This window comes from Monopterus albus, unplaced genomic scaffold (genome assembly GCF_001952655.1).
Source record: "Monopterus albus unplaced genomic scaffold, M_albus_1.0 scaffold178.1, whole genome shotgun sequence".
Taxonomy (NCBI): Eukaryota; Metazoa; Chordata; class Actinopteri; order Synbranchiformes; family Synbranchidae; genus Monopterus; species Monopterus albus.
This window is the reverse complement of record NW_018128058.1, coordinates 916,304-932,278: the sequence shown is the minus strand read 5'-3', so window position 1 is coordinate 932,278 and position 15,975 is coordinate 916,304. Positions and strand designations below refer to the sequence as shown.

At 42.3% G+C, this 15,975-nt stretch overlaps 2 protein-coding genes across 2 annotated transcripts in view; both read right to left on the bottom strand.

The window, feature by feature from the left end:
- The window catches only part of hcls1 (hematopoietic cell-specific Lyn substrate 1), a 6,451-nt gene extending 2,441 nt beyond the window's left edge, over nucleotides 1-4,010 (bottom strand). The window contains exons 1-10 of the mRNA XM_020616768.1: nucleotides 3,874-4,010; nucleotides 3,087-3,170; nucleotides 2,937-3,010; nucleotides 2,194-2,317; nucleotides 1,933-2,043; nucleotides 1,668-1,722; nucleotides 1,457-1,567; nucleotides 1,254-1,364; nucleotides 1,052-1,162; nucleotides 953-960 (exon numbers count right to left, since the gene is read on the bottom strand). Coding sequence (XP_020472424.1) covers nucleotides 953-960; nucleotides 1,052-1,162; nucleotides 1,254-1,364; nucleotides 1,457-1,567; nucleotides 1,668-1,722; nucleotides 1,933-2,043; nucleotides 2,194-2,317; nucleotides 2,937-3,010; nucleotides 3,087-3,170 — 789 coding nt within the window. The 5' untranslated portion in view covers nucleotides 3,874-4,010. The remainder of the gene's footprint in view (nucleotides 1-952; nucleotides 961-1,051; nucleotides 1,163-1,253; nucleotides 1,365-1,456; nucleotides 1,568-1,667; nucleotides 1,723-1,932; nucleotides 2,044-2,193; nucleotides 2,318-2,936; nucleotides 3,011-3,086; nucleotides 3,171-3,873) is intronic.
- Nucleotides 4,011-5,538: 1,528 nt separating this feature from the next.
- The window catches only part of golgb1 (golgin B1), a 25,239-nt gene continuing 14,802 nt past the window's right edge, over nucleotides 5,539-15,975 (bottom strand). The window contains exons 11-20 of the mRNA XM_020616771.1: nucleotides 12,877-15,975; nucleotides 12,370-12,781; nucleotides 12,042-12,275; nucleotides 11,128-11,964; nucleotides 10,812-11,005; nucleotides 10,535-10,706; nucleotides 9,409-9,509; nucleotides 9,255-9,326; nucleotides 8,321-8,405; nucleotides 5,539-8,210 (exon numbers count right to left, since the gene is read on the bottom strand). The exon at nucleotides 12,877-15,975 is cut by the window's right edge and continues 1,936 nt beyond it. Coding sequence (XP_020472427.1) covers nucleotides 8,073-8,210; nucleotides 8,321-8,405; nucleotides 9,255-9,326; nucleotides 9,409-9,509; nucleotides 10,535-10,706; nucleotides 10,812-11,005; nucleotides 11,128-11,964; nucleotides 12,042-12,275; nucleotides 12,370-12,781; nucleotides 12,877-15,975 — 5,344 coding nt within the window. The 3' untranslated portion in view covers nucleotides 5,539-8,072. The remainder of the gene's footprint in view (nucleotides 8,211-8,320; nucleotides 8,406-9,254; nucleotides 9,327-9,408; nucleotides 9,510-10,534; nucleotides 10,707-10,811; nucleotides 11,006-11,127; nucleotides 11,965-12,041; nucleotides 12,276-12,369; nucleotides 12,782-12,876) is intronic.

Below are 15,975 nucleotides of genomic sequence, written 5' to 3'. Positions count from 1 at the left end.
TGTAATCAACTATAAATCCTATTTGAAATTAAGCATATGTGGATGTTGTCACACCTTTTTGCGACTGATGTTTCTCTGTCTCACCCTTATATGGAAGCCCATTCCCGCCAGTTACTCCGACTTAGCTAAGTAGAAATTCTGACATAGCTAAGTCGAAATTCTGACATAGCTAAGTAGAAATTCTAACTTAGCTATGTCAGAATTTTGACTTAGCTAAGTCGGAATAACTACATAGCTAAATCGAAATTCCGACTTATATAAGTCGAAATTCCTACATAGCTCAAAGTATTTTGACGTAAGCCTGTCAAGCGGAAGTTATGGAAGCCCATTCCCGCCAGTTACTCCGACTTAGCTAAGTCGAACTTCTGACATAGCTAAGTCGAAATTCCGACATAGCTAAGTCGAAATTCCGACATAGCTAAGTAGAAATAATGACTTAAGTAAATCTAAGTAGAAATTCTAACTTAGCTATGTCAGAATTTCGACTTCGCTAAGTCGGAATAACTGCATAGCTAAATCGAAATTCCAACTTATATATGTCGAAATTCCTACATAGCTCAAAGTAGGTTGACGTAAGCCTGTCAAGCGGAAGTAGTTATTCTTCTTCCTGTTTAGCTGTTTTTGGCGCGGAGACAGAGAGCTGCAGCACCCTTTAACGACAAAACACGAAGAAGAATAACTACTTCTGGTTGACAGGCTTACGTCAAGATACTTTGAGCTATGTAGGAATTTCGACATAGATAAGTCGGAAATTTTGATTTAGCTATCTAGTTATTTCTACTTAGCTAAATCGAAATTTCGACTTAGGGAAGTGTAAGTAGAAATAACGACTTAGAGCATTTTATTTCTCTTTTAACTGGCGGGAATGGGCTTCCATACCCTTATAATCATACCCCAAGGCAGCTTTATCTACTTTCTCCTTCTCCACCCCATACTTTCCTCCAAATCCCTTTGAATAATCTGATGAAAATGAGTCAGAGTACAGAAATAAGGCAATCAGATGTCAGGCAAAAAGGTGTTAAAATTGACAAACATCTCAGCTAAAACTCACCTTTCTGGGACTGATGCTTCTCTGTCTCGCCTTTATAGTCATACCCCAAAGCAGCTTTGTCCACCTTCTCCTTCTCCACCCCATACTTTCCTCCAAATCCCTTTGAATAATCTGATGAAAATGAGTCAGAGTACAGAAATAAGGCAATCAGATGTCAGGCAAAAAGGTGTTAAAATTGACAAACATCTCAGCTAAAACTCACCTTTCTGGGACTGATGCTTCTCTGTCTCGCCTTTATAGTCATACCCCAAAGCAGCTTTGTCCACCTTCTCCTTCTCCACCCCATACTTTCCTCCAAATCCCTTTGAGTAATCTGAAACCACACAGATTGTAAGGAATATGATTCACATGCAAAATATCAAGCAAATAGTGTCAAAATTTACAAAAGCTACAACTTGAACTCACCTTTCTGGGACTGATGCTTCTCTGTCTCGCCTTTATAGTCATACCCCAAAGCAGCTTTGTCCACCTTCTCCTTCTCCACCCCATACTTTCCTCCAAACCCCTTAGAGTAGTCTGAAACCACACAGATTGTAAGGAAATTTCAGGAAACAACTTCCAAAAGGAGAATACTGTATTGTGAGATGGTCCCATTGAAGCTCAACATTTGATTTACCTTTCTGAGATGCATGTTGGTCCACCTGTGCTTTATATTCAAAACCCATGGCAGACTGCACAGACAACCCAGAGATCACATTTTAGGTTTGAATATTGCTTGAAAATACTTTTCTTTGAATGATAATTAGTGTGTGATATGATTTTCTCACAAAACGTTCAGTTAACCCGTAACTGTTAAAGATGACATGTTTTTTCTGTAAATGTGCAAATAGTTTTTAATTTCAAAAGTTTAACTACTGGACACAAGATGCTTGTTTTCTCACCTTATCAACACGGTCTTTCTGAACACCAAATTTCCCGCCAAATCCCTGTGCTGCATCTTTCTGGGAAGAGTGTTGTTCAACCTGTGCCACATAGTCGTGCCCCATAGCCACCTGGATAAAAGAGCGACGCTTATGAACAAATGCAGACTACAGCATACGGTGGATATTAGCAGCGGATGCTGAATAAAGGATAAAATAGATCAAATCTGGCAGGAAATAAGAGGAGCATAAAAGTACAGACAAAAAGTACAGTTTGTTAACCTTGTCCATCCGATCCTTCTCCACTCCAAACCTTCCTCCGTATCCGTAGGATGCTTTGGGAGTGTGCTCCTTCTGCTTCACCTGCTCATGCTCTTCAGTCACCCTGTTTCTGAGTTCTGCAACGCTGCCAGGTCATACAGGGTCACACACACACACCATTACACATGCTGATAAGTAGTATTTATCCTTAGCAACTTGGACTATTGATCGGTGTTACTCCAAATACTCTTTTCTTTAAAAGAGAGTTAGTGAGAGTGTGAAAATCTATTATGGATTTAATACTTTGTAATAAACCATCAAATCTGTGGGTTGTGCATGTTCATAAGCTGTTCTTATATGAATTTTGGTACAGATACAGACAGGTTCTACCTGACAAACTAAATTACTGTCTAAAAAGATAAATTAAGTGTTCTAGTGAAAGAGGATAAACATCAGCAAATCATTAGTGAATAGGCTGATAACCATGAATAATAATTTGGAAACCCTTTAAATTTATAGTGGCATCAAAAATCAGTGACTAATCACCTATTGTTACAATCAGCACTACTGCCTGAACGTACGATGGTTTAAATCTCACCATCCAAGTTTTGTCATCATCATACATTACCCATATTAGGACACGCTGCTGCCTGACAGCCTGTGCTCTGCTCTCACTTCCTCTTCCTGTTGCTTCTCAGCACCCACTCTTGACATGCATTTTCCTGCATCTTCTAAATAATCATCTACTGCATTTATGGTTTTACCTGATATGTTCCTTACGTCCTGAGCCCTCAATCGTTTTGGCTCCCCACCTCTGCTCCTGCTCTGAAACATCATTCTGAAAACAAAAAGTTCAGGCAGAAAATGACACATGAAATCAAAAAGTGAACCAACAAACATTTTCACCCTAGCACCTCAAAGTCGGGGTCTGTCTCCCAGTCGTCCCCCTCTGCAGCCACCTTCACCGTCACACTGTGGCCAACTGCTGACTTCCACATCTAGGAGGAAACAAAACAATAATATACTACACAAGATGGCTACATTCAAAAGTGTTGGCTGGCTTATTAGTGTGTTCATAAGGGCACATATTCAAACTGTTATGTCTGTGCATAGACCACTGTTCACTGTTTATTTAAGATGACACAAAAGAACAACTACAACAAACCACCATTTGCTGAAGTCCTAAAAAGGAAGTGAAGATATTTTTAACATGAGACTTCATTTCCCCATAATGAAACACACTTTAGGGTGTTAAGTTGTAAAAGGGCACAGAAATACAGAAGAAATAGTATCATAGCATATTATTTAAGGCAATTATATTTTGTAGGCCTTCAAATTCTACAACACTGTATAACATTATTTCTTGAGGGAGGCATAACATTTGTCTGGAACCAATGCTAGGATATTTTATCTTTAAGTTTCTATCTTATTTTTACTGTCATAAGTGCTAGTTGTTGGCTGGAACCTAGTAGCAATGTGTTTAATAATGGACATACAGTACAAGTGCACATTATATTAGAAATACTATGGTAGCCATAGCGCTCGGACTTTACTAGGAAGTCACTCACATCTGAAAAAGTACATTTGTCAGACTACAGCAGTTTAGAGCACGTCTCACCAGACCTACTTCCTAAATAAAGTTGAATAAAATAAAAGCGTATATGAGCCTGTTGGTGGGTTATTAAGGATTAATAGCATTACCTTCAGCTGTCAGCTCAATACATCCACGCTGAGGTCGAATTTACAACAAAGTGCTCCTGAAATTCTACAGACAAGTTGTGACAGTTTGATGGACGACAAGTGAGCGAGTATCGGGCCCACGTGAACGCGCATTGATGTACACAACCGAAGTACCGCTGTCCCTATGTATTCGCTAAATAATATCTGACATAGTTTTACGACTTTGATAAAGAATTGAAATGCACTGCATTACAAAAAGAAATACTACATTCAAGTAAAAACAAAACAAACAAAAGATGTGTTTATAGGCATACAGAAAAGGCACAGTCAATGGTTTATGGACTTATGAACATGAAACAAGCCCCGGTTTCGTAAACCGTGCGCGTACGGATTCTTATCTAAATATATTTTAATACCATATGACCCCTCGATCATGTAAAGCTTTTTTAAACCAAACTATTCCTTAAAAGCAAAGGTTTAACATGTTGCTGCACCACCCAAATGTATTCACAAATCTTTATTCATAAGCTAGAAAACATTTAACTCCAAAAAGTACAGGACAGTCAGTGACATAACATGTCTCTGTTTCAGCATCTGCTAAATGATTTTGGTGTTAGAACAGTATTCTCTTTTACTATATGACACACAACCTCTTACACTAAAAACACCCACCACCTTGCTAATGTAACTGGAATGCAGCTCATTTGTTGGCATATGAGGGTATGAAACTGACTGATGTCTTAAATCATTTTGGTGACATTACACTGATTAAGAGTGAAGTTACTGAATATTCTGCCCAATTCAACAAAATTTGGGGTAAAAAAAGAGAAGTTTATACATTATAAACATTCAGTCTGCAGTCACCAACCTCTCTTTCACGATTCTTCGAGACATACTGTACTGGAAAAATCTATGTACAAACTGTAAAACAGATAAAAGAATCATCAATAATAATCCTGAACAACGATCATGTTTTAAAAACTATATATATTTAAACAGTACACATATACATTTAATGTTTGTGCTACTGTACTAACGTTTTCCTACAAGTACACAGCCATAGACACCATGATAACCAAGGCAAACAGCACTGTGTGACAAGAGGCATCCCCTGATGTCCGAATTATCCTACATCTCCAGCTGAGTCTGTTCTTGGTAAACCATTTCACTAAACTTAACATTTACCGTTTTCACTTCCTGGTTCACTAGTACACTGACTAGCATTGGGTCACACCGCAGACTATAAGATCTGTGCTATTATTGCTGCAAAAACGTCTTTTTTGTTGTTACCCTGAACACCTAAAACACACACATCAAAGTCTAGAGTTACAGCAGACAGCTTTCATCCAGAATTCATTTTCAGGTAAAATATTATTTTTATTAAATGTGCTTTTTATTGGAATCGTGTGTTTATACAATGCTTTCTTCCCTAAAGAGATGTAGACCAGCTTTTCAAAAATGTCAGTCATTATGAGAGTAAAATTAACTGACTAGTAGTACACTGACTAGCAATAAACAGTGAACCCAAGAGTAATAATATTGTACCTTTTACAAAACCCCAATGTCTGTTTTTGTTCCCTAGAAACCAAAATGAGAAAATAATTAATGCTCGACAAGATAGGTCCCTGATCTGCCCCCAAAACACTCTAATTTTTCTATACAGCCCTTTTCAGTTTTTTTTTACTGTTGAAGTATGCATGTCAGATGTGAGGAACACAAATCTAGAGAGAAGATCAGTACAGAGCACTCATTGTACCAACAGAGTGATTTAACAGAGGACAGTGTCAATGTATATGTAGATAATGGACAACTTAACCATTTCAACTTATTCTACATCAGAGTAGTCTATCATAAGAAGCATGCTGTAATAAAACAGCAGTCTTCCTCCTCCCAGATGAATCCACACTGTGGTAACTTTGCACCTGAAAACAGTGTCATCTGCATTAAAACTACAGAACAAACTGTAATTAAATCTGAGGCTTGGACAGAATCTTATTGGATACATACGAGGGAAACCAACATTCAACTGACATACATAACATGTACATATGTACAAATTATGTGATTTACATGAGTAGTGTAAAAGCATGGAAAATACATAATAGTAATGTGTAAGAACAGAAATTGCACGATGCTTCATTTTTTTTTGCACGAGAGCGCGGACTAGAGCAGCACGTCCTGAACCTCAAGCCATCTTAAAAAGAAGACCAACATTTTGGGAATCAAGCCCATTTATTTCTGGTGAGAGTTAAAGAGTTATTAGACCGTTACTGATGTATCAATGTGTGAATAGCACTTTACTGATGTAGATGCTTGAGGTGGAGCTGGTTTTAACTACTTTATATAGATAACTCGATTTACTAGTTCCCCACCTCACGGCTGGTGTTTCCAGAGAGTCACTGGGTAAATTTGTCTAGTCGTGAGAATTAAAGGGAGAAGTTCTGACACACAAATGGGTTTTCAGTTTTGGGGACATTGTTTGATCTTAGCTGTTTTCAATAATTGTGGATTGTCCTCTTAAGAACTAATGCTCATCTGAAAAATATAACAAAAAGAACCTCTGTTTGCCAACATGCAAAAATGGCAATTTGCTGGGGTGTTATTTCCTGATCATAACTTCTAACATTCTGGAGTTGCTGCTTGTTCAGAGCCAGGAAATGGTCCAATACACACAAGGAAATACAGACAGGTGACAAATTAAACAAATAACCCGAAAAAAAACAACAAGTGGTCTCTTCCAGGATGACAGCGCCCCCATCCACAGGACACGAGGAGTTACTGAATTGTTTAAGGAGTATGAAAATGATGTGAATCATATGCTATGGCCATCACAGTCACCAGATCTAAACCCAGATGAACAGGTTTGGGAGATGTTGGAATGACATCTTATAACAGCATCTCCACCACCATCAAAACACCACATTAGGGAACATCTTTTGGAAGAAGGGTGTTCATCCCCTCCAGGAGAGTCAATGCCAAGGTGCACTGATGGCATGTGATGGCCCAGCACCTCACTGAGACTCTTTATGTTGACAAGGTTTCCTTTCATTTGTCACCTGTGAGTAGTTGGTCACCATTAAATGGTCAGTTGTCTTTGTTTTGTACAAATTAAATTATATCGCCTCAGAGGTACTTTAGAGTGAGCCATTTCCATTATTCATACTAAACTGGCTAATTTTAACAGATATTCAGTAGTCCTATCAAACTAATCTCACCATTGTTCTCTACGACAAGAACATATTTCCCTCAAACATTCAACAACAAAAACAACACTTTAGCTCCTTTCAGACATGCGATGGAAATTTTACCATGGGGAGCTGTATGTGAGAACGCAAATGTCCGACTCAGTCGACTTGGACTTTCAGTGGACTTTACCCTGCCAGCTCCCTAGTCTGTGTAACGTCCCGGTGAGCTGGAGCGAGCCCGTGTGAGAAAACAGCCGTGTACAGTTCGGAGTATTCACACAGAGCTAGTGGGCATGGTGATGATGTTATATGATTTGACCGGTGTGAAACCGGAAGAAAAACATCCACGGTGAAGAAAAATGGTCATTTGCAATGAAGACACTAATGAAAACATCTAACAGGAGACAACAAGATTTAGGAACTTCTGTTGTCACGAGCTGGCGCCAGAATCATTAGTCAAATTTAAGGTATGTCAGGAGACTCGGTCGTTTATGACCAAATTACAAACTGGCTATGTGACTCCGTCAGGTTGTAAGTCTCCCAGTGTGTGCAAAATGAAAGAAAGGGCAACTGGACAAAGTCTGGACCTGATTCCGCAGACATAGTCCAGAATTTATGTGTGAAAACAGCTTATGACACCAAATCTCAAGGCACATAAAGAACAAACACCTTCTGCCAAAATACTAGATTATGAATCTATATTTTTTCCCTAAACCACTGATTTACTTAGAACATTTAATTAAACCTTCTTCCCTTTATGTCCTGTCTTCTGTGTTTCATACACACTCAACAATAACAGCAGCTCCCTATATAAATCTAAGCTTTAGTTAAAATATGTTAAGTTTATTTAAGACCTGTAAAGTGCAGTATGTGTGTGTGGATCCTTCACACCCTTCTCTAAACGATTAAATGTAACAATATCTAACATGTTGATGGCTTGGGTCAGGTCTGTGTCACATTTCCATTTTCCTTCCCCTCCCCTCTCTCCAGCTATCTCTGTCTCTTATCTGTCAGGTCTGTTAAAGGGCGCTGGTTTCAGAGGTATCCGCCCAGGCACAGCAGCAGTACGATGTGCACAGAGAGCAGATAGAGGCTGAACAGCAGTGGGGTGCGCTGGTGGGAGCAGCAGGCCACTCGGAGCATCCGCATCAAACCTGGGCCACCTCTCCGAGCCTGCCAGAGTAGAAACACAAAGCCAGAGGAAGCATTCAGCTCCTAAGTCTTTCATTTTACAGTTATTAACATGACAAATTAGATGGTACAGGGCATTAATCAAGCCTTACTCGAGTGACGGCTCCTTCCAGTGGCTCGACAAAAACAGCAGTCTCGGAGTCATCCCCTTCTTGTGCAGAGTGCCATCTAGCCTGGCTGTGACAGAAAACAATTAAAACAGATGTTAGTTATTTAGATATTCTGTTTAATAAACAAACTCATCACAACTAGAAAGATCTCGACTTGTACAGATGAAGAAAAACTCAACAGAAAGGATATGACAGCAATGTTTGTGAATAGTTTTTGCAAAACACGATCCTTAGTCTCAACATTAGAAACACTTTATCAAGCTCCATCTAACTGACCGACTGGGAGTCAAAGTCATCGCTTGCAGTGTTTATTATTCTTCATGATCTTTGTTGTAAATGCTAATGTACAATATTCTAGTTTGATGAGGTTACAAGCTGTTAACAGAACAGACAAATCATCACCGCTTGCCTTGATGTGCCAAACAGATGCTTATTTACATACACATCCAGGAGATATGGAGCAACACAAGTATTCATCTGGACTGTTGATTCTGTCCACCTGACAATTATTAAGCTCATTATATATTCACTCTGTTTTGTTCTACAGGGAAATGGATAGCTCTTTAGCTGCTAAATACTCCACTATGTTCATCAGCTAATCACTACATTTGTCTGTCTGTATATTGGTGTATCAGAGCTTTTGTTTGCTAAAACCAGCTGCCTAGAAATGGCTTTAATGAGAATGGTTAGCCTGAACCAAATAGTAAGATAAAGCAGGCCAGAAGTCATATAATGAGCCCAAAGACACTAAAAACCTGAGAGGGGCTAATGTCAGGTGAGAAATCTCTACAAATGCCACTTTTACATTACCAATAGTCATTTAACTCAGTTTAATATACAAATATTGCAGCTTTGATTTCCGTGTGCAGGATCAGGATCCGTGAAGTTTTTTTTCTTGGGATATACTGTATCTCACCGCTTGAGTTGGTCCTGTGTGGCCATTAGCTGCTCCTCAGCAACCACCCTCTGCTGCATCTCTACATCTAGCCTGATGTGCAGAGGGCAAAAGTAAGTAAACCTGCAAGCCATGTCCTGCCAGTTTCAATACTTTAGTAATGTTTGACCTATACCTTCGCTGTAGCTCTTTCACCTCAGCTATGTATGCATGGCTGTCCTGCAGGCTGAGTCGCTCCTGTGGTGCACCAGGAGCACTGTCCACTTCCTTTGCACCCTGCAGGAAGATGATGACAGGATTGAGATCAGGCAGCATCCTGTATGTCTTGCTGATGTTATGTCTGGTATTATGCCTTCAGTGGACCAAATTTGTGGATCAAAAAAGAATACTACTAATACCACTTCAGACCCAATAATTAATGTGCTAGATAAACTGAGAGAAGCCCTATGAGCAGAAGAGGCATTTGTTTCCTATGAAATACAGGGACTACCTCTTCATGAAAAAGCACCTTCAAATGAAATTATCTGAGACAGAAAAATCCCTCTTTGCTTGAACACTACACGACTCGTGTCCATAGCCCCTTTTACACAGAGACCGCAGCAAACTGCTTCTTCCAGGCAGCTTTTTTAAAATTTAAGCCCCTTTTACAATAAACTAAAAAAAAAAAAGCTGGCAAACTGCCGCTCCTGTGTTCATTTTTCACAGCTGCTGGAACTCTGACTGATGGTCCGTGTACTGCATGGTCAATTAATTTTCATTTTGAAACCGAAACAAACAGGCTGTTATCTGATTTTGTTTGCTATATGTATATATAGAAATTGGGAATTACGGTATTATGTGCATCCAATTCCCACAGGGTTGTGCAAAGGTGTGACTGTGTTTATTCATGCTTTAAAAAGTATCCACCGTGAAACAATCACAAAATATCGTTTTAATTTTCTGATTCGCTTTGTTCTTGCTGACGCCACGCTCTGTCCATATTCACCCTCTAACATTCGCTCTCTTTCACATGGACCTCCAACACAGGAGGTTGGGTGAATTAATTTCAGCTTAAATACGACCTCTCATTTTGTTACTGTACCATTTATATAAAACGGCGATGCAGAAAACTCCTGTATTGAATGGGCAGTGCAAAAGGGGTGCGTGCATCCTATGACAAGGGTTCACAAGTAGACTTTGAATCAAGGGGGTAACAAGCCAGAAATGTTGGGAACCACTAATTCCATAGATTTTAGCAATCCCACTATCCACAGAATCTGCTCTACTTCTTTACGGGCAGCAGCACAAGCAGATGTTCATACCCTTACTGGTCTCGGACAGTGTTCTTGTTGTAGTTTGGGTTTGGGTATATGAGCGCGAGCTTCCTCCAGCATAGCGGTGAGATGTCGAAGTTGTTGGTCCCTCTCTGAGAGTGTAGCGAGGGTCTGCTGCTTCAGCTGCTCTGCTTGAGCCATCCAGTCAATACGCTCAAGCCTAAAACAAAACACAAATTCACATGCAACAAAGCAAGGGCTCCTATCATCATTTTACTTTGGTAAAACCAGAGCACAATGATACAATGCCTGGATGGTGTCTCACCGCAGTGTCTCTATTTCTTGCTTGCCCATTTCCAGCACATTCTCTAGTTGTGTTATGACAGCCAGCATGTCTTCGTTCTTCTTTTTCTCCTTAAACAGCTCCTCGCTGACTTTAATCAGCTCTCCAGCTCCTAGTCGAGCCAGCTCTGATTTTTGCTTCTTTATCTCAGATGTCTGTGTTTGAAGCTGCTCCAGCTGCACATAAAGACAAAAATGTGTCTATGAAATTTACAGCAATGCTTCTATTACTAGTTTTTCAGCTGTAATATGTGTTTACAAAATATTTACATTTATTGTCACATTTACATGTGGCTCACCAGTCTCTCCCTGTCATTTTGAAGGGCTTGTAGTGCATTCTTTAGTCCCCACACTTCTCCAGTGGACCCTCCGGTGCTGCCGTGTCCTGGGTGGCCACCTGCCTTACTCAGCTCTTCCAGCTTCAGGCTTAGTTCCTGAGCCTTGTTTACTGCTTGGTCCCTGCTGTCCTGGAGGGAGGCCATGGCTTTAGCAAACGACTGGTTCTCTGCTCTTAGTTTTGTCATCATCTCTTTCTCCTTGAGCAGCTTCTGCTCAACAGCCAGCAGGTCTCGGGCCAGCTCTGCCACCCTCTCCTGAGCGCTCTCTGACTCAGTCCGCATCACACCTCCCTCCCATCGCAGCTCAACCAGTTCTTTGCTCTTGGTCTCCTGCTCCTGCCTCTCCCTAAGTAGGCTCTCCTCTAAAGCCTCCACTTGCTCTCTTGCTGCCTGCAGCTGCTCCCTTAGTTTCTCAACCTCTGCACCAGGAGCATCTATCACCTGTGATGCTGTCCTATTCTCAGCAGCCTGACTAAGAGACTCTCTCTCCAGTCTGCCTGCTTCCACTTCTGTCTCTCTGGCTCTGCTAACACTCTTTAACTGTCTTTCCAACTCATCACGTTCCCTTTGCAGAGAGGCAATCCGTTGTTTCTGAGCTGCCAGAACCTGCTTGTGTTGGGAGTCCTTCATTCTCAGGACTTGGTTAAGTTCATCACGATACCCGTGAAGCTGAGCAGAAAGCTTGGCCTTTTCAGCATACAGGTCGTCTCTCTGGACCAGCAGAGAGCGGATCTCTTCCTTCAAGCTGTTATTCTCCCCTGCTGCCTCTTGAATCAGACTATCCTTCTCCATCATCACCTGGGACAGAACACAAATATATTATCAACTAAACAAAGCTCTGCACATACTAAACGTTTTAGGTTTTTGTACATTACCTGCAGGTGTTTCTCCTCCAGCTGTTTGTACACGTTAAGGACTCTGTCTCTGTCATCCTGCAAGGAGCCCATGGCCTTCATGAAAGAGTCTAGTCTGGCTTTATGGTTGGTGCTCTCGTCCTCTGCTTTACGGAGTTTCTCTTCCAGATCCCGAAGTTCTCCTTTTCTCTGCTCTAGCTCCTCCACAGCTTCTTTTGCCCTGCTGTCAGCCTCCTTTCTAGCCTCGTCAGCAGCCTTGGAAATAAGCACACATGAATGGTGAGAACGGTGTTAAGATTATCTAATATCTGTTATTGTATTCGGTTTCTCATTAAACATCTGTGAATACCTGAGCAACAGCTTGCTCCTTCTCCTCCAGCATTTCCACTTCTCTCCTTTCCTTCTTATTTAACTCAGTCTGCAGACTCTCTGTCAAGGACTTAGAGGACCTCAGGTCTATCTCCAGTTGCTCCACATTCAGACACAGCCGCCTCTCTTCTGCCTCCCTCTCCATCAGCTCAGTCCTGGCCTTGTCAACTTCACCCTGCAGCCTATCTACAGCCTCCTCCAGAGCCCGTGCTCTATGATGAAGACCCTCCAACTCATTTTTCAAGGCTTGGGCTTCATTTTGTGCAGACTGCAACTCAGCTTTGGTTTGTTGAAGCTGATTCTTCTCCTCCACAAGGACAGCTTGATTCTCCCTGACTTTCTTTTCCTCTTCTTCCAGTCTCACCTGCAATTCTTTGTTTGCTTTGTCTAGTCTGGAAAAAAAATGTTGAGAAAGTTTTGAGCTAAAAGGCTCAACAATCAATCCAAGGAGACAGGGGGAAAAAAACAAATACAGAGAGGTTTTTACCTGTCCACTGAAAGCCGAAGCTCCATCTTTAGTGCAGTTTCTTTCTCAAGCCGTTCTGCTAGTTCCTTGGCCCGTGTTTCAGCCTCCCGGACTTCAGTCTCCTTACCCTGCAGAGCATCATTAAAGCGACTCTCCCACTGCCGGGCCTCATCCAAAACTCTGTCCCGATCATCTTGCAGTGAGGACATGCAGCGCGAGAAGGCAGCTAGCCGAGCCAGAGACTCGTCCAGACGAGCTTGCATCTCCTGGGCTCGTCTCTCAGCTCCTTCTGCCAAAGATCTGGCACCTAGTGTGGCTTCTTCCTCTTTGTCCCGTTCTTTGTACGCCTCCTCTAGTCTCTGCTCCATTGCCTTCAGTTCAGCTCCCAGTCTCAATCTCACAGAGTCCAGGGTTTGCTCTGCCTCAGCTTTCATCAAGGCCTCTTTCTGCTGGGCACTTTTTTCTAAAGTCCTTTTCTCAGCTATTGCCTCACTTAACTGTTTCTGAGCCTCATCCAGTTGAGATTTACAGGTAGCCAACTCTGCCCCACTCCTCTTCAAGTCATCTAGAGTTTTGGAAGTTTCCAGCTGTGACTGTTCTAGTTTTTTGTGGAGTTCATCATGGCCTAGCTGGAGCGCCTTAGCCTCCTTTCCTAGTTCACTGATCCTCTCCTGGTACTGGATGCTGTCTTTCTGCAGCTGACGCACCTCCAGCTGCTTCTCCCTCAACAGTTCTTCCAGCTGATGCACTCTGCTCTGGCTGCCTTCTTTGACCCTCTGGGCAGACCTCAGCTGCTGCTCCAACTCCCTCTGCTTACCACACTCTGCTTCAGCTTCAGCTCTTTCTCTCTGGGCTTGCCTCATGTCCTCTTCGAGCCTGGCTGCCCGGTCCCTCTCGCTCTGAGCCTCAGCTACAAGTTCAGCTCGCTCCCTCTCTAATCTCTCCACCCGCAGCTGCAGTTCACTGAGGTGCTCCCGGTTGTCTGTGGCCTCTTGCTGGTAGCTGGCAATACTCCCATTGAGTTGGGCCAACTGGTTCATCAGAGACTCTTCTAAATTATCTTTCTCAGTTTCAAGGCTTTTGAGGAGCTCTTTAAATTGAGATTCTCTCTTTGAAGCCTCTTCAACAAGGCTCTTTTCTCTGTCTTTGCTCTCTTGCAGGCACTTCTCTAGACAGGCCAAAAGGTTTACCTTCTCTTTATACTCCTGGACATCTCGCTCAAATGAAGCCAGTTCAGTTCTGAGCTCAGCCTCCTGTTCCTGCCACAGTTGCCTCTCTGCTTTAACAGCTGCCTCCATCTGGTTCATTTTATCCTGCAATAAAGCTTGAGCACTGTCAGTGATTTCTTCTTTTTCTTTTTGCTCTGTGGGCTGTAAATGTGTTTCTGAGGCAGACACTGCAACTATTTGGTCATGTTGAGTCTCTGCTGGTGTTAAGGGCTGCTCTTTGCCATCATATTGACCCTCAACAGGCTCTGCTGAAGTCACATTTGTGTCTGAAGGCTGGGCAGTGACAGCCTTTTCTATAATAGCTGAAGAGCTACGCCGAGTTTCACTGTTCTCTCTCTCTCTCATTTGGGCAAGTTGTTCCCTCAGCTCTTCAATCTGCTGCCCTAAAGAGTCTCTTTCTGCTGCTGTAGCATCCAGCTCAACTTTCAAAGCTCCCAGCTCCTCTCGAAGTCTTTCAGCCTCAGCTTTGAGAGACATGTCCTTTTGCTTCATTACAGGCTTTTCCTGCAGCTCTTTAAGTCGCTCATTCTCCTCCTCCAACTCCAGTATTTTCTGTTGCTTTGTTTTGGCAAACTTTCTCATTTTGTCTTTCACTGAATCCACCTCATTCTGTGCCGCCTTTGCCTGCCTTTCGGCTTCTTGCTTTGCAGCCTCATGGGTCCTCACTTTGGCAGCTAAGTCCTGTCTCTCCTGCCTGGCAGCTTCCAGGACTCGTCTTACTCGCTCTGTCTCGTCGCTCACATTTTCATAAGATTTGAGCAGGGTCTCGTACTCATCCTTCATACCTTGAACCTTTGCCTCCCATTCTCTGCTCATCCTGGCAGCCTCTTCTTTCACCAACTCCACTTCTCGTTTACAGGCATTTTTCTCATTTAGTATTCCTTCCATGGTCAATTTGAGGCTCTCACACGATGACCCCAGGCTTTGGTTCTCCAGTAATGTTCGGTCAACCTCATCAATGAGTTTAGCTCTTTCTGTTCTTAGCTTCTCCAGCTCATCTTCTGCTGACTCTATTTTCTGCTGGAGCTCTGCTATGAGCGTCTCAGTTGAAGCAAGCTGTTCCTTCTGGGTTTTGTTTTCTTTGAGTGCCTCTTTGCGAGAGATCAGAGCAGCCTGCAGCTTTCGTTGAAGCTGCTGAATCTTTTCCTCACTGTCTTTTTTGTTCTCTTGATTCTGTGGAACTTCAACCTCTAACCTTTGGGTTTTTTCTTGCTCAACTTTTAATTCTGCCTGTAAAGAAGCTATTAACTGATCCTTCTGAGATACCATATCCTGCATTGAGTGTATGAGTGAGTTCTGCTCACCAAGCTGCTGACTGAGCTCCATTATTTCATGGTTCTTTTTGTCAAGAAAGTGCTTGAAGTCTTCTAGCTCAGCCTGGAGAGTTGCAATGGAGGATGAAGAATGTGCAGATGCTGCTTGGGCTGCAGCTTCCATCTCTGCTTTTAGGGTTTCAGCGTAAACCTCAGCTTGGCGATGCTTTTCTCTAAGATCATTAATTTCCTCTGAGAGCACATGGATCTGTCTTTCCTTTTCTCTCAGTGCTTGTAGTTCTTTGACTAAATCCAGTAATTCAGCCTCCTTCAGCGACAGACTGGCCTGGGTCTCCTGCAACTGCTCTTCAAGCTCTGTATTAGCCTTTCGCACAGTCTGGATCTCTTCTCTGAGAGCTTTCAGAGACTCCTCCATTTGTGCAGATACGATGTCAGATTGTTTGGCAGGATGCTGAACTGGATCACTGGATTGTGGTTCTGACAAAGCAGTCTCAGACGCAGCAAAATCCACCCAGTCCTCCTGGACCCAATCACCTTCTGCTTGCTTCTCCAAATGTTCAGTCAATTGCTTGGTGTCCTGCTGAGTTGGGTCTTCTTGTTCCCTGCTTACTTTTTCT